The sequence below is a fragment of the Pogona vitticeps genome, chromosome 1 (genome assembly GCF_051106095.1).
Source record: "Pogona vitticeps strain Pit_001003342236 chromosome 1, PviZW2.1, whole genome shotgun sequence".
In the NCBI taxonomy this organism is placed as follows: Eukaryota; Metazoa; Chordata; class Lepidosauria; order Squamata; family Agamidae; genus Pogona; species Pogona vitticeps.
The window spans coordinates 134,636,848-134,655,550 of record NC_135783.1 but is presented as its reverse complement, the minus strand read 5'-3'; the positions used below and the strand labels follow the sequence as shown (position 1 = coordinate 134,655,550).

At 41.8% G+C, this 18,703-nt stretch overlaps 1 protein-coding gene across 3 annotated transcripts in view; it reads right to left on the bottom strand.

Moving 5' to 3' along the window:
• Positions 1-18,703, bottom strand: part of ASAP2 (ArfGAP with SH3 domain, ankyrin repeat and PH domain 2) — a 147,741-nt gene that overhangs the window by 57,793 nt on the left and 71,245 nt on the right. For all 3 annotated transcript variants that reach the window (XM_073001454.2, XM_020796609.3, XM_020796610.3), the window contains exons 10-12: positions 15,600-15,703; positions 15,208-15,277; positions 6,340-6,427 (exon numbers count right to left, since the gene is read on the bottom strand). In XM_073001454.2, the coding sequence (XP_072857555.2) occupies positions 6,340-6,427; positions 15,208-15,277; positions 15,600-15,703 (262 nt within the window). The remainder of the gene's footprint in view (positions 1-6,339; positions 6,428-15,207; positions 15,278-15,599; positions 15,704-18,703) is intronic.

Here is an 18,703-nt window from a genome sequence, read left to right as displayed (position 1 = left end):
AGTAGTTCGGAGAACTCTATGAGGTAGCCAGAAGCTATAATGGATAGAACCCATTTGTCTGAGGTAATGGATCGCCAATGATGGAAAAATGGGGCCAGTCTGGTACAGTTCACTGGGCAGAGAGGGATATCAGACAAGGGAGGCATAGGTAGTTGTCAATATTGCGTACCCTTTCGTTGTCCTTTTCGAAAGGATTGGCATTGGCGAGGCAGGGTTTGAGGTCGGTACGATGCCATCAGGGGTTGAGGGGCAGGTAGGGACCTGTCAACGTGCTGGGGGCGATATTGCCTGTAAGGTTGGAACCTTTGATTTTGATATTGTTTAGGATGATACTGGCCCAAACGGTAGAAGGGCCGTTGATAGGCGGAAGATGGCTGGGCAGAATAAGAGCGCGCAGTCTTACACTTCTTATGGAAGTCTTCCTTGGTGTCATCAGTTGTGGAGTTGAACAGGCCGGTACCGTCAAAAGGCAAGTCCTCAATTCTCGAATTAGTGTCATCAGAGATTGTGGAGGATTTAAGCCAGGCATGGCGTTGAATAGAAATAGAGGTGACTAGAGTTTTAGAAGCGGCCTCAGCGGAGTGTCACACCGCAATCCTCTGATACTTGGCGAGAGAAATAGCCTGTGAATGGATGTTGATGAGGTCGGATCTCATGGGTTCAGGAGATGATTCAATGAAAAGAAGGACTTGATTCCAAAGATGACGCTGAAAAGCGCCCATAGTTGCTTGATAACTGATGCTTCTGAGTAAGAAGGCTTGGAGAGAGTAAATTCGTTTGGCCATCGTGTCAACTTTCCTGCCATCCTTATTGGCGAGGGTAGGTTTGGACTTAGCCTGAAATCAAGCTTGACTAGACTCGACGATGATAGAATTAGGCACTGGATGTTTGTTGAGGAATTCGGCATCGGCACCATGGGTCCTATAGAGGCCATCGGTGCGGCGAGAGATCTGCATGATTGAAGGGGGTTTTCCCCAAGTGTCCTTGATAAGTTGAAGGATAGACTTGTCAAAGGGGAGAAAGTAACGGGACGCTCCTGGTTAATGTCATCAAACACCGGGTCGGCATCAGCGGACGGGGGTTGCTTGTGCCATCTGAAAGATGAGGGTTGAATAGGACAAGTCATCCGAGGAGGATGAAGCATGGCTGCCCCTCGTATCTGGGATAGGAGGGGGAAGGTCGGGCTCATGGGAGGACTGAGAGTGTTGTGCCTCCGAAGATGCAGGGGAGCCTGGAGATGAAGGGTAGTCCGATGGGCCAAAGCCTTCCATCAGGGGAGCTTGATGCCCTTGGGGTGGGAAGTCTTCGAAAGGGCCCTGAGATGTTACCGGGTCTGGCATCGAGGGTGCAGGACAAACTGGTAGGGCCTCGCGAACCTTGTCTCGCATCTGCTTCGATGGGACAAGGGGGCGAACGGGTGGAGCCGAAACTGCCAGGGCCGAAGCAGTCGCACGGAGGCGACTTGAGTCCACAAAGGGAATGGTATGGGGGAGTTCCGGCGTTGTTTTTGGCCGTTTAGCCTGCTCAGGCTGGAACCTCTCGTACCAGGATTGCCACATGAAGGGGTCTAAATGGTATGGTACCATTGGAAAAGGGCATAAATCACCTTGTGATGGGACCGACCTCGGCTTTCGTTTCTCCGTTCTCTTCCGTGGAGGCGAAGGGGGAACGTCCAGATCGGATCCCGAGCTTTCAGCTGCCCGCCCTGAGTCAGGGTCTGAATGGGCTGAGGCCGGGCTGGACTGTGGCACAGCCGCGTTGAGGCCAATGCTCGGGGTTTGGAGCGGCATCATGGGGCGGCAACATCATGAGCATCATCTCCGTCCGAGGCTGAATCAGGGGCTTCTCTGGACGATTCCTCGAGGATAGGGGAAGGCAGAGAAGGCTGAGGGGGCTCCACTCTGGGAAGTTTGTCCTTTCTGGGCCTCTTAGGGGCAGGTTTAGGTTTTCTCTTCGAGCTGAGATCGTGAGTTCGAGACTTCTGAGAAGAGGGCAGCTTGTGCTTACCAGACAATTTTGCTTTTTCAGCAGTGTCCTTAACTGGTAGCACGGAGGTAGAATCAGAGGTAGACTGGCCCGCTGGAAGTCTATCGGCTGAAAGGGCAGGAGATCTAGCCGCTTCTGAAGACAACGTAGGAGGATTAATGGCTGTATGCCAGAGGTAAGACCGAAGTCTTTGGAGCCTCTGTTTAAGTGCCGGCTTGGTTAAATTTTTACAAGCAGGGCACGAATAGGTGGGATGTTCCTCATCCAAACAAAAAAGGCACTGGTTATGACCGTCAGAAAGTGTGATTTTATTTGCACAGGTCGTACACCTTTTAAAAGGAGACGGTGAGGCCATAAGCAAAGAACTAGAGAAGAGGGGGGGAAGGGGAAAAAAAGAGAAAATGGGAATAAAAAGATGGAGGATCACTAAGTAGGAAATTAAAACAAACAAAAGCTCAAAGGAGCCTAGAAAAATAGCCAAAAGGCAACTAGCGAAGCACTCAATCTTTCCCGAGAACCGTTCAGCTCGGCGGAAAAAAGGAGCTGGGGAAGATGATGGGTGGGAGGAGCATATACCTCGTGGAGGATCACACCATAAAATTGTAACTTTTAGCTCTAGAATCTTCCGAGAGAGTCAGTGCAGGCGCAGACAATACCCATATGTATGCATTCACAGAGGCCACGAAAAAGAAATGGAAGAATGAGTGAGGGAAACATGTAAGTCAATGAAGAAGCAAGTGTGCTAGGTTGAAAGCACAGTGTTTAGGTTGTTAGCCAGAAGAAAACAGGGGAAACAACATATGTATCAAAGGCACTATAAAAGTGGAGGTAAATGAGAAGCATGTTTAACGTAGAAAAAAAGAGAGAGAATCCACAATTTTAAAAGTAAAATATTTACTTTGATAGATTTTAGGTCTGAAAGAAATATAAACTCTGATCGAACTGGTACTCATCTGAAACACTTACATTCTTTTAACTGAAAAGGAACATCCTGATCTAGCAGAAGAAGGGAAACTATTCTGGTCATTTTCCACCCAGGAAAAACGGAACATCAATAGGTGACAATTACAGTAATCCTCCAAATACTACCTTGCTTTAGAAATCAAAGCAGGGTGGTATTTACTTACTAAAAAATAAACTAATGCCATCCACAACAAGTAGATTCTCAAGGCAACTAATGTTCCAGTTTACCTCTGACATGTTATAGGATATAAATGTTTTGTTATGTCATAATGTCTCAATTCAAAAAGAGGGGGAAAGAATTCTGACCATGGGCAGGCAAAGCAACAGTTAAGGGCTGTGTTCGGAGACAAGGACTTGCCAGAAATACAGTACTGCCTGGTAATCCCCTTGTTGGTACCTCCTCTCAAAAGATGATCACAGAATCAACAGGAAGCAAAACCTTGGTTTGTTGTTCCCTTAAAGAATCAGGAGCAGGAGATCAACTTTAAATATTGGCCTCAGACTCCAGTTGGTTAAAACAAGGACAAAGTGATAGTCCAGGTTTCACTGTAACAGGAAGCTTTTCCTTCCTGATAGTTTTCTGACTACAGTATTTCATCAGGCTGCTTTTCTACAAACAGGCCAGAATGCTCAGCAGTTGTGTCCCAGCGTCACATCCAAATGCAGCTGGTAACTCCACTGGCCATACATAATTGAGGTAAGAACACAAAATAGGTTGTGACACTTCTACTACCGTGTTTCCCCGAAAATAAGACAGGGTCCTCTATTAATTTTTGCTCCAAAAACCACATTAGGGCTTATTTTCAGAGGATGTTTTGTTTTATAGTCATGTCATCTTTTGGTTGCTGCACAATGGTGGAGGGTGGGGTTTCACTTAACTAGGGCTTATTTTTCAGGAAGGGCTTATATTACGGGCATCCTAAAAAAATCATACTAGGGATTATTTTCAGGTTAGGTCTTATTTTTGGGGAAAGGGTAAATATAGGTCTACAAGGCACTTTGCGGTCTCTACAGTTTCTAACATATCAGTGTTCAATGCCCCCAATCTCCAAATTATAGCTTGTAGATTTTATTTCTTTACCTACTTAATAATTCTACTTCTGAATTACTCAATAACTGTTGTTCTGTGGGTGACTCTTTAAAAAAATTAAAAAATAATAGAAAAGCACCTTCTGAACACAAAATTAGTAATATTAACCCAGTCATCAGACAGAATCCTGTTGATAATTCCGATGTAAACTGTTTAGCTTTCTGCAGCAAATGGTCACTAACTCACACATTCGCAAGTCCCTGACAGGATCTGAGCCATTTATATGCAAATTCCAGCTTTCCTTCCATGGTTTTGTTTTCAGTGATTTATTACGTCTGTATCCACACTAGCTACCAAAAAGGCTAACCAACATTGCCTCTAAACCAGGGGTCTCCTAACTACAGCCCGCAAGCCATGTCTAGCCTGCCTTGCCTTTTATCTGTCCTGGCCGGCGGGTGGGAGTGCATGCATGTGGATGTGCGGACACACAACTTCCTTCGGTCCTTGGAAATCTAGAACATATATGTTGTGGCCCTCACTCTGAAAAGTCTGGAAATCCCTGCTCTAAACCAATGCTTTCCCACAGCTTTTGTTCTGGACAAGTTTTAACCATAGTTAACCCTGACAGGGAGAAACTACACTGTAGTCAGAGCAAACAGCTGAAAAGAAGAGATGAATCATGAATGTGGGAAGGAAATGTGGAAAAGAAGGATCCCAATCTCCATTTGGAACTACAGTATATATCAGCATCAAACCGTCATCAAAACAACCAGAACTAAAGAGAGCATTCAGCCAAAAACTCAAAACAGAAAATGCTAAAATGTCTATCGTACACAGCAGCTTTGGAATATTTGCATGGTAGAGTCAGCGTTCAAAGTTAGAAAGGATTGACACAAGCAGAAAGAAAACTAAAACACGGCCATAATTGTATTTTTCAGCCAGTGTGAATACATATATTCACACTGGTTGGCTGAAATCCTATTGCATTTGGAGTTTCGTAAAGTAATGCCTGTGGAATTTCACAGAGAGAGTTTTACCCAGGCATTCTTCATTGCATGCCTGGTTATGCAACTGACTGTACAACTAGTTGTGCAACTGGCTCTATGGAACTGCTTACTAGATATAAATGTTGACTTGGCATAGGCATAATAAAACTATGCAATGGCGTTTTAGGCCACTGTTGAGGATGGTCGGAATAGTGCCATTTATTCTTACAGATTCAGGTTAGTAAACTCCAATGATCCATCAAAAAAAGGAACAGTTATTAATTCCTTGTTAAGTGCCATCAAGTTGCCTTCAACTTGTGGCGATCCTATAAATCAGGAACCTCAAAAAGATTCCTTCATTCTTGCCCTGATCATGTCTTGCAAACTGAAAGCCATGGCTTTTGTTAATACCTTCTCATTTTTCATTGTTTTGTGCCATCAAGTTGGAACCGACTTATAGTGACCCTAATATGGCTTTTCAAAATAAACGAGATGTTTAAGGTATGGTTTTAATAGTTCCACTCCCCCAATGAGCTTCCACAGCTGAGTAGGGATTCAAACCGTGGTCTCCAGAATCCTAGTCCATCACTCTATCCACTACATCACACTGAGTACCTACCTTCTCGTGAAGAATGCTATTAATATCATCTCAAAAAAATTGAGACAGAGTTTATTGAAGGATCTGAAACCAGAGGACTGCTGCTAGGTCTAGCTAAAATGGCTGTGTGGAAATCCAACACACATGCCCTTTCTCAGCAATTTTTCCTCACATGACCATTCTGTTCCATGCAGTTTTCTTTGGTTCTCCCCTAAGCCAAAGTGATCTTTCATTTCTTTTAGAAAAGCTGTGCTGTGGAGAATGGTTAGCCCTGTTCATCAGTTATTGTGTTTGTGAACATTCCATAACATTTCAGCAAGTTCAGGCAATGGAACTTTGTTAGCAACAAGAAATTTTAAGCTAATACATAAGATGCTGCACCCAGATATGAAAGGGAAAACCCTAAACTCAGGAAAATACTGTATACAATATAGTCTTCCAGATGATGGGCGCCTAAACAAATTACTTGACTGGTTTTGAGACTGATTCTGCAGTGAAAGCAGGAGCTCACACTCAAAGCAAGCTATTTGTGCTGCTGGACCCAATGATGGATGCAACAACAAAAACAGACAAACAAATAGTTTTACTGACAAACATAACAATGACATCTGAAATACAAGAATCGACTTAGGCTTAAACAAAGCAAGATGCAGTAATCACAGATACCAACTATATTAGACTCAATTTTAGAATCATTAATTTATCTTCTGAAACAAAATGGAGGTATTTAGAAGTAACTAATATTGAGTACCTATGTAACTAAACAACAAACCTACGTGATATGAGGTCAAAACATTTTTTCTCCTCTGGATTTGTTTTCACTTGGCAAGTTAACAGATTGAGCTTTGCAGGAGGTCGGTTTGCCTAATTAAAGAAAACAAAACAAAAAGGAATATCCCTTAGTAAGAATGCATGAAGAACAACAATGTTTTCTACTATCATTGATTTCCAAAGGGGATAAAAAAATCCTCCTGCACCTCAAAACAAGATATCAAGTTAAGAAATTACCAAAACAGGCCGGCAGTCCAGCCTTTTGAATAAGCAGCTAGATGTAGAAAAGTTTGTGAACTGTAAGGACTATACAGAGCTTCCCAAGTTACAATATTAAAATCTGTGTTTATTTCAGAGATTTTAGAGACTGCAGAGACTGGTCAAGACACCGTAGTCATAAAATTCAACTGGGAGGCGTTAGTGGAGTCTGGTGCCTCCATTGTTAGTAGGCCAATGAATCCACTCCGGGGTTTGATCTGAACTTTACAAACCTAAGCCAAGGAGTTGGTTTAGTGGAGCCAGTGCTCACATGTTTGAAGCCCTGGGACTTTCTGAGTCATAAGAATTATGATATCATCCACACACTCCGAAGCTTCCTGATTAATTCTGATCTTAGCTGCAAACGAAATAACAAAGGGATTTTTCACAGAAACTACATAGTTACTGAAAATATCCCTATTGTAATGAAAAGGGAAGAAGCATCGCTTGTTTTTAAATAGCTCAACTATTGATGGGGAACAATCCAGTTGTCTGAATATTTGGATATTTTTTTTGGCTGGCTATGGAAATGAACAGGATAGGATTTTTGGCACTACAAACCCCATAGTTTACCATTCTGGGTGTTATACCAGACAAATCCACACCTTACAGTCACCTGAATGTGGCTCATCCAGGAGAAAAGCCTAAACTGGAAGGCTTTAAGGCCTAGTTCAGCCTAGATCTGCCTAGGTTCCTATTCAGAAGGTTCCCAGATAGAACTGGGGCAGAAACATAAAACATGGGTGGAGCTAGGCCTAGCTAGGCCTCAAAGTTTTCTAGCTGAAGCCTTTCTCCCAGGTAAGCCACATTTAGGTTTCTGTAAGATACCAGTCTGTCAGGCATAACTCCCAGAATAGAGAATAATGGGTGTTGTAGTCCAAAAAAATCCTCAAATCTCATCCCTAGTGATGAACATCTACACCTTAAAATTGACTATTATATAACTGGTAACAAACTGTCCCTAAAATCTGTTCTGCACCTTGCACAGCTCATCTGAAGTTCATTCTAAAGCCTCGAGTGGATTCACTGCCCCACTGACATTATAGCCATCAGCCCCCCTGTCATGTGTCCTTCTAGGTACAGCTGAAATTCACACAGTTCCACAGGATGCACTGTTATGTATGTGCAAGAATTTAATGATGAGCCCATTTTTCTGCTGCAACACTTGACAAACAGTATCACAGTTGCATAGCATGGAGCTACTTTAGCGATAACATATACAAGTTGATCTAATTAAAATAGTTTGTACTTTTATAGTGGGCCCAACAGGAAAGGAAGGTAACATGATGGGCCTGTGTTCAAAAATACATTTAATGACAGATAATGTTAGTTTCTTCTATTTATTACAGCAGATTAATTAGCTGGAGACAATTACATCATTATAATCACTGACACAACATTTAAAAACTACATACAAAACTTTGTCATAAAAAACACAAAACAAAGCAGTTCCCAGAAATGAACTATGAGGTAAAAGCTCATATTGCAAAGCCAACAACAGTTGAACACCAGACTCAAACGTTATGGAACTTTTCATCACTATGTAGCAGTTTTTTTAAAGGTAAGTTGTAGGTTTTTCAGGCTGTTTGGCCATGTTCTGAACATGGTCAAACAGCCCAAAAACCATACAACCACCATCGGATTCTGGCCGTGAAAGCCTTCGAGAATACATTTTTTAAAGTGGTTTCTATACAGGTTCCTTTGATAAACCTGTATTTTAAACAGCTAGCTGGATTATTTGGCTGTTCAGCCAGAGATTGCGAGTTTGATTCTCCACTATACCTCCTGAGAGAAGAGCCAGCTTGTGTGGCCTTAAGCAAACTGAACAGTTCCAGGACATCTCAAGAAAAAGATAATTAGTGAACCACTTCTGAGCACTCTATATTTAGGAAACTTGGCGAGTGAGAATTGACTTGACAGCACACAACAACAGCAGCAGATAATTAGGTTTTTGTTTAAAACTTGTATCTGCTATATAGTCCCAGTCAATGCTTTTATAATTTTGATTGACTGTCCCTGGTATTGGGGAACTGAACACTCATCTTGTTTCGAATTCAAATACCTAATTCTTTGAGCTAGCACGTGAATATATTTATGTCTAAAAAATTAATAATGTGCTGCAAGTCAATTCTCGTTTATAGCTATCTTCTCAGAATTTTCTAAGTATGAAATATCTCAGAGTGTTTTATTAGAGTCTCCTTCTGCTAGTGCTTCGGGACTGTGCAGCTTATACAAGGCCACATAGGAGACAGGTCACGGAGCCCCATCAGCCATACATGCTCCGGGTGATCTTGGCCATCTTGTCTCCCAGGTATGGCAGGGATTCAAACTTCCAGATCATGGCTCCACAGCCAGGTATTCCAAACCATGGAGCTACATCTGCCCTTTATTCTTACTTACATGCCAGGTTACGGTGTTAAATGAACCTAAAAAAGCAGTTCAGTACAATCCATGAAGACTAACAAACCTATGTAGTGAGAGTCCCACAGGTTTCAACCAGAAATGCAACCCAAAGAGTTTTATTGAAACTGCGTATGACTCAGGACTGTGCAGACTCACTGCTAAATTAGTGCAATGTCAAAGAATGTAACATTGCACTGCAGGGATAGTGTTGGTCCTGGAAACACAGCATGTGCCTCATATATTGGAAGGGTTGTGCTCTTGTAAAATTTGCCTTTTATAGCCCCATGCAATTAAATAATACAAAAAGCGAGCTAGTATGATTGAAATACATGAGCACTCATTCGTATAATTCTGCTGAGACAAGATTTTTAAGAGAGAGAGAAAGAATGAGAGACCTAAAATGAGGATGTCAAAAGATGCCACACTCCAAATCCCTTGGGAAAAAATCATTTCTCTATTCATACATGTGAACAGAAAGAGAAATGCATCCCATACCAGAGAAAAGGGTGAAGAACACAATTTCCCTAAAACAAGATATTAGAACTGGGCAGTACAATGTACACCACAGAGAACTGTTTGGGGAAAAGTTAAAAAGAATACACTGCACCAATCAGGTCTCCAAGATCCAGGTACAAGAACAAGGGGATTAACCTGATCTAGACCCTACTCACGTAATGTTTACAGTAAAAAATAAGAGTGTTTTTCAACAGATGCTGTGTTCTTTTAACTCACAACACAGTAGCTAAAGCTTTGTGGATTTGTCTGGCATCTGGGGGCAACGCTTGCTGACCACAGGAATTAAAACCTGGTAGACTTGCTCCTTGGCGTCAATCTGTGTACAGTAATTACTACAAATGCCGCATAAAAAATCACTGTGAAAGAGAAGACACATCCCGGGGAAACATGTGAGCAGATACAGAGATTAGCACTGCTTTCCCTTTTGAATGACCGCATCAAGTTGCCAATGAAAAGGAAGTTTATAGGAATAAAGTTTAAAAAATAGTTCCACAACTCACAGCGAACGGTAACTGAGGAACGCAAGTGTGGAACCACACTAGAGCCACTCAAGTCTGTCTGTGTGAGTCCCATACTAGAAGAGCAAGGAGCTCTCCATAGCCCAGCTACTTAAAGAAGCAACTCAGGATAAGCAGTCTGGGTGGTCATTTTAAATAATGGGCACTCACAGGGTAATTCACAGCCTTTTAGTCTCAAGAGCCTGGGTGTAAACATCCCAAACCTTGCTACAGAGACACTAAGAGGCCACGAGAAGAACCAATCATTTCTGTTAGATATGTAGCATCAATTTCTGGATGATTTTTGTTTTGCACCACCCATGAAGGGTGTGTGCTTAGAGCCCCCCCCCCAAATGGATTTCATCCATGAAAGCTTGCTATTTGTTTTATTTTAAGTGGTCCAATACAAGATATCACCTACTCATGCATTTCAAGGAGGCAGGCTTAAGTGCATATCCTAGTGTGTGAAGCACATGCAGATTCTCCAAGTAACAGAATTTTGACATCAGGCAACTGGGTAACAGAAACATATCTAATAAAAACTTTGAGCTATACAATTGGCAGCTGTGGGAAGGGATCTCCAAATGACTGTAAAATGGACTGCAAAGGAAAAAAGTAAACTGAACCGCTAGCCACGAACCACTGAATTGAACATACTGATGTGGAACTATCAAATTATGCTATGATGGTCTTAATTCTTTTACATCACATGGCAATCCAGAGGACATCAGGCAATATTTTTCAGCTAAAATCCTGTTTAGTTACATCCACAAGCGTAACACAAATGGCGTGCCTATTGGAGGTGAATGGCGTCAAGTTAAGAAATCACCATAGACATTATCCGTTGCATATGGAATCACAGAACCCGATGCACAACAGATGATGTCTGGATAGCTCAGTGGTTTAGGTCTCTGGCAGAGGCTGGGAGTTTGATTCCCCACAGTGCTTCCTTGACAGGGGCTGGACTCCATGATCCATAGGGTCCCTTCCAGCTCTGCTAGGATGATGATGGCTATGCTGGTTTCCTCACTTGAGGCAATTTGCTGCTGAAATGCCACTATATCATTAGGTAAAGGTTCCCCTTGACATTTAGTCCAGTCGTGTCTGACTCTAGGGTGCAGTGCTCATCCCCATCCCCAAGCCATAGAGCCAGCGTTTGTCCAAAGACCGTTTCTGTGGTCACATGGCCAGCACGACTAGACATGGAACGCTGTTACCTTCCCACTGAGGTGGTACCTATTTATCTACTCACATTTGCATGCTTTCAAACTGCTGAACTGACAGGCTTTGAACAACCATATCATTCTGCTGATATAAAATCCCAAAGAGTTTGAGTGTCAGCTCAACAGAAGAAATGCCAGCAGCATTATTTTAGTTCTTGTAAATTTCTTTTAGGGAGATCCTATTTTGTAACTCCCCTCCTCTCCTAGCAATGTAAAATTTGCAGGAATTCACAGTTACAGCAAACATGAAAATAATCTCTAGCACTGTCAGTGATGCATGCAGGATTTGATTTCTTCCTAGTTTGTCCTCAAAGACGACAAACCCAGAAAACCTTAGAATGCATTAATCTAATATTTACAGATGACACAACAAAACCCAGATTGATAATTAAACTGTAGTAGGTAAATATTCAAAGTATTTACAATCTGTCTAACTTTAAAGCAAAGCATACCTACTTCGCCAGAAGTCAGATCTAAAAAATGGAATACAGTAGTGCCCCGCATGACGACAATAATCCGTCCCATTGAAATCACTATTTAGTGAAATCGTCGTCATGAGAAATCCGTTTCCCCATTGGAATGCATTGAACCCTGGTTTACTGCATTCCAATGGGAAAAATATCTCGTCGTCCAGCGAAGATCGACCATGGGGAAGCCATTTTGTGAGCGCCGATCAGCTGTAAAAATGGCTGCCCTGCAAAGAATGTGTCCGGAAAACACAGGGCAGCTATTTTGCGAAGCTGACAAACAGCTGTAAAAATCGTCAACGTGCGAACAAACGGATCACGAAGCATGGACCTAATCAACGTCCAGCAGAAATCCCCCATAGGAATGACTATTTTGCGAATCGCTATAGCAATCGCAAAAAGTCATTGTTATGCGGATTCATCATTTAGCGGGGTCGTCATCTTGCGAGGTACTACTGTATAGTGGTGCCTCGACTTACAACCGTCCCGACATACAAGCATTTTGAGTTGCGACCAGCTCCGGCTGCAACATTTTGCTTTGACTTGCAGCTGGAGCTTCAAATTGCAAACAGAAAAGAGGTAGGGGAAAAAAGGCAGGTAATTCAAATGTAGGTACTAACCGTTGGTCGGCAAAGAGCTTCTTTGTAGCTCTTTCACCCCAACGGTTAGAGAGTGTGCGTCAGAGGAGGCTTCGGACTGCCTGGTGCTGCTTTCTGCTCCTGAATAAGTACAGTGGAACCTCTACTTATGAACTTAATCTGTTTTGGAACGGTGACCGTAAGCTGAAACGTTCGTAAGTAGAAGCACCATTTCCCATACAAATGCATTAAAAACCGATTAATCCATTCTGGCTGAAGAAAAATCACCAAAAAATTAAAAAAGCACAGCAAGCCTAGTCGGAAGGTGCTCCGTTGCTGAGGATTTAAGAAAAAAACTCAAAAAACAAAAAACACTAGAGCCACCTCCACTGCTGAGGTTTAAGAAGGAAAAAAATTCCAGAGCCCTGCAGAAACACACACACATACACTCACTCCTCCGAAGCAGAACACAGAAACATACCCTCCCAGCAGACACAGACACACACACACGCTCACTCTGAAGCAGAGCCACTAACAACACAGCATAGAAACACCAAAACTCACCCAGCACAGTTTTTTAAAAGGAGAAAACAGGAGCTTACCTCCCTGCAGACACACACACAGGCTCACTCTGAAACAGGAGGATCTCCCAAGCCTCCAACTGTGACATAACCTATAACTGCCAAAAGAGCTACAGCACAAAGAAGCAGCCTCGGCACCACCTACAGTTAGAAATTTGAATTGCCCACCTTTTTTTCCGTTGAAGCGCCATTCTTAAGTAGAAGCAAAATTTTGCAAACGGAGCTGTTCATAAGTTGGATCATTCATAGGTAGGGACGTTCGTAAGTAGAGGTTCCACCATACATTTATTTTGTTTTGCAGGGCGGGTTTTTTTTTGGGGGGGGGGGCGTGATTATGTTTCTGTGCTGTGATTTTTTTTGGTGTGTGTCTTTTTTTAGCCTCATCGCATTCCGATGGAGCTGTGTGTGTGTGTGTGTGTGTGTGTGTGTGTGTGTGTGTGTGTGTGTGTGTGTGTGTGTGTGTGTGTGTGTGTGTGTGTGTGTGTATTGTTGTTGTTTTCAGCCCAATAGCGTTCCGATGGGGCTGGCTGTGTGTGGGGGGTGTTTTTTGTGATTATTTTTTACCCTCACTGCGTTCTGATGGCGCTTGTTCTGTTTGTTGTTGTTTTAGAGGTTTTTTTAATTATTATTTTCCGGCTGGAACGGATTAATGGGGTTTCAATGTATTCCTATAGGAAATGGTGCTTTGACTTATAGCCATTTTGAGTTGCGCCCATCTTCTGGAACGGATTTTTTAAAGCAAATCTGAGCTAATTAGACTTTCTGAATGGACACACAGGACCGCACTATAAACTTAGGAAATCAATGCTGCGTGAAGGAGTTCTGAACAATTAGTGGCTCATTTCAGTCAAATATCAAAATCAGGGTTTGTAAGATGAGACACTTCCCTCTTCCATTCTCCAACCATCACGTGCCCATCTCCCTGCATTTTCTCTTTAGTGCTACATGCTGTGTTTTTCTTCAACAATTCAATGCACTATGATATGCACTCATCTATAACTTTCTAACCATCACTTTAAATGGGGTCATTAATCTGGTTTGAAAAGTATGTATTATCATTTGCTAATTTAGACATCATTGCAAGTTACGGTTATGCTAAGTAATCTGGTATAAAATGCTGTATATACTGTATACTCTTCACTTCAGGCAGGCTTTTCCCCAGTGACTGGTTGCATAACAATTGGGACTGCTGGGTTTTTGGTTTGTTTTACTCTGTTTTGTTGTTTGTTTGTTTCCCACCTCCCCTTCCAGTTTCTATATTGTTTTAAATACTGCAAGCTGCCTTGGGTCCTCGTGAGGCGAAAGGCAGTGTATAAGTATTTTAAATAAACAAATACATTCTATGACACTTTAGTGTCTGTTTTCTTTGTCTTCTTTTCTACAGAGAAAAACAAACAAGGACGAAGTGTGCAACGTCTGAGGTCAAGCAGGAATGTGGCACAGTTTCTCATATACTGTATCCATGGCTGTACACTTAATGAATATTTGAACTGAAATAGCAAAAGACATTTGACTTCTACATGTTGGCAATAACTACCAGCTTTTGCTTCTGGACATGTTGTCTCCAAATAAATTACCTTTCCAGTCTCCTTAACCAGTACACTGAAGAAAAAAACAGAAATTTTCACACTGCTACCTTAACGCATACTCTTGGAAGCAGCAAATGAGCAGAACGAGAGTTTTGGATTATGCCCAAAGAAGTGTAACAGTTCTATCTAGTTGCATTCTAGTTCAAGAAATATATTAACCAGTGATATAAAACCACCTCCTTTTCTTGGTGATTAAAAGCACACTTGGCTTATTTAGCATAAGACATCAACTTTAAGATTTTGTTTGATTTAATGGTACACCAACAAAAATCACCCTTCCATGCATAGGATTAGCAGCCTTCATTCTACCTCTTCCCACACCCTTTAAAAAGAAATTTTCTATATCCTGTACACGGGAAAAAGCCTTCTCTAAACAAGATGCCACAAAACCAGAATGTTTTCCAAAAACAGCAAATGTCACACAGTTTCATAGCACAGTTTTATGTTCTGTGTGGATAGCTGACCTCCTCAGCTATCTGCACTAAACAAGGCCTCATTAATTTTATCAGAACATTAAAATATCAGGTTGTTTTCATAATCCATCATCAGACATAGCAACGAATGAGTGGACAGATTTCAGACCAAGAATATTCCATTCTCATGGCAATTCTGCCAAGTTTTTTTTAAAAGCTGTAGCCATCTCACTGAACAACCCCTGTAAAGCATCTATCCCATTTCATAACTATAAATACTACAGCCTAATTTGGCTTTTTGTATTTGCAAAAAGCCATGTGCACAAAATGCTATAAACAAATACTTACGGTACCATGGGAAATTGTAAGGAAACCATTTTTAACTGTGCATTTCCTCTTCTGCCACACTTTTCTGATTCTGTTTTTTGAAAAAATAAAAATAAAAAAAGATGTGAAGTGATCCAAATGTTGCGGTAACTTGCAGTACTGAACATGATCCCAAACTATCTTCTACTTTTTCTTCTCAGAAGTGCTGTATTGTTGGGTGTTCAATTCCTCACTGTGGATCTCATAACAGCCAGCCTGACCTCAGAAAACCTGAACAGTCCCAGGGCACCCCAGAAGAAGGGAAAGCCAAACTATTTCTGAGTAATCTCTATCTGGAAAATCCGGGAAAGGGTTGCCATAGGTCGGAATCAACTTGATGGCACAGAGTCAATCAATCACTGTATTATACATACCCATCACTTTTCTTATAGAGGCTGCCATCTCTTTCGGTTCCATGCTCCTTATTTCCCTGAGGCTGATGTAAACTGTAAGTTGTACCCTGACGGAGCTGAGAATCCTATGGCAGGGGGAGGAGGAAAGGGACTGGTCAGAGATCACGATACCATGAACTCTCTTAACTCAACCATCTCAGAATTAATGGCATCCAGTTTCTCCCAGTTCAATTCATCATAAACATAAATAAACTAGAATGAAACGGTCTGACTTGATTGACTAACAAAAAGATGCTTCAACAACGTTCACTTTTTCCACTACGCAACAAAGTGAAATTTAAAATCCAGACATGCCAGCACCATCACAAATCTCTATTCTGCAAATCCCTATATGGAGACAATCCCACAAGGTCTAAAAAGTTATTCTAGATTGCCTTGCAAAAACCTTCATCAAATATCAATCAAGATTCTTAGATGACCAATGGTGCAGTCTCCCCTTGCTTGTTATGGCCTCATCCAGGCAGCAGGTTCCAGGAACAATTGCAGAAAGCGTGAACAGATTAACTAGCCCTCCATATGTGCAACACTAATGTCCAGAAATTTGATTCTTAGTAGAAACTCACCTACTGAGATACAATCTTGTTCTATCTGCTTTGCAAAACAGAGTCTTGCTAACTTACATGAGCTTAATGACAATATACTGTATGTTCTAATGAGCAATCTTGCACATACAGGGTGAAAGAACAGTCTATCTCAACTCTCATGCACCAGGATGTAACATTTCAGTCCTGTTAAATTTTATTCAGAATCAACAAAGCAGCATCCTTACAATGCAGACACCTGTGGCAAAGTCACTCTGATAGTAGCAAGGATTTCTCTATGTACTGTTGTTCACCTGCTCCTCAACAAATAAAAATCAGGTAGGAAAGAAAACATACAGCAGATTTATTGATTATTGCCATTGGGATACATTTTTGTCCCAGCCAATGTAATACATTTTTTCCAATGTTGTGGTGTGCACTGACATGCTCTAGTTGCCAACAGGTTGACCCAATGGGATAAGACAGTGGAATTCTCATGAGGGTTAGGAAATACAAAGTATGTACATAAAACTCTAATCCAATCGTAACTCAGACATAACCCTAACCTTAGCACACTGGAATTTTCAGGACATACGCCAGAACTTACTTAATGGAAGATATTCTTTTTTTAAAAAAAATCCGAGTGCATAAGAGTTGATGAGTAACAATGATTGCACATAACGTTTCAAATAATACTGAACACAGACAACATGTAACATTTCAACTACTCTGTGTATAAATAAATATATTTCACACATCTTTCATAACACAATACAAGACATGGGAACGCGTCAATGGACTTCTCAGATGACAAAAGCCAAGCAACTGGATTTCAAAAAAAAGAGAACAGTTTTCGGGAAAGCAGGTTTGGCCACAAAATATTGCTCTGTGGAGGACTCTAGTTCAAGATGCTACACACTCTACGTCATCTTTCTTTTGTTCCTGCCCACCTGCTGGCCAATATCCAGTCAGCATTCCATGCCCACTGCACACTCTCATTTCTCACCAAGCAGCTGGAAGTAACCCACCCCCTTGAGCTTTTCCCACTCTACATATTTTTTGGACTTTACTAACCCTTGGTTTCACCCAACTGGTACTTGCCTTCTGTGAAGGCCTGATACTGCTTTATCTATTTTGCACACAACTGAGACTGCTCCTCACTGTCTGATGATCTGGCTTAAAATTCATGTCTTAGTTGAAACAGCTAATATTCACCTACTCTGTAAGCTATGAAACTTTGGCAAACAGCCTCTTTAAGAAGGCCAGTTACTTGAGATGGACATGACATTCATGCAACGTACTATTCACAAAAAATGTTCAAAAGACTTACTCTCCTAGACTTCGGTCACAAAAGGCAAATGCATTTTAGGAAGAAGAGAAGATCAGTTGCAATGTAAAACAGAAACATTATCAGATCGTATCTCAAAAGAATACACTAAAAGGTTAATGTATGAATATAATCCCCTTTGAATATGCAACTAAGGGTGTACATTGCAGGCCAGTGTACTTGAAGGACAGTCAGCGTATTACTTGACATGCAACAGAAGCAAACACACAATACCAAATTATTCATATTGTTTTACTTTCCACCAGATGGTTCATCCCAATTTAAAAAAACACAAACCCGCCATCCCTTCGAACACCATGTTTTAGATTCCTCTCAAAGGACTTAAGCCATAACCCAACAAAAACATATGCACATAGAGGGGGGTGTACTGCACATGCTGATAGATATTTCATGAAGATGCTACTGTGTTCATATCACAGTTCATTCATTTGGTCCTTTCAGCAGGCTATGCACAGAACAAAGAATGCCAACACTGTTGGAAGAAATAGCAGCAAAGGCTGCAGAGACACTGGACCTGGGCACGGGCAAGTAAGAACTCACCAGACCAGAAACCTGTGGGCCGTAACGCTGAGAAAAAGAACCCTACTAGCCACTACCGGTTTCACATTCACAAGAGACAGCTTGTCCATGGAGACAAAGCATCTAGCAGGAAATGAGAAAGAGGCAATAGAATATTAGGCTTCAAGCCGGAAGAGTGACCCAATAAAACGCTGCAATCCTGAGGAAGAGGGAGGAGCCTATAAGAGCTCACAAACCCATCACTCAATTGTCCAAGTACAGAAGTCTGACTTTTCCTGTTTGTGGTCACAAATTCAACCAAACCTCTGTTGACTATCACTAATGTAGGGCCAATCTGCTGGGCCCATTTCCCAATCTTAGCCCTTTTGTAGCCTCAAGTTGTCGGATCCAGACAAGTACATATGGAATTTGCATGGGGGCCACTGAAAAATTGTAGAAATGTGGTAAGACAATCCTACTCTTAAAGGTGAATAAAACACTGTACTGCAGCTAAAACTGTGCTCACGACCTGGGGTTCAAATCCCAGGTAGCTGGCTCAAGGTTGACTCAGCCTTCCATCCTTCCGAGGTCGGTAAAATGAGTACCCAGCTTGCTGGGGGGGCAATGTGTAGCCTGTATAATTAAAAAATTGTAAACCGCCCGGAGAGTGCTTGTAGCGCTATGGGGCGGTATATAAG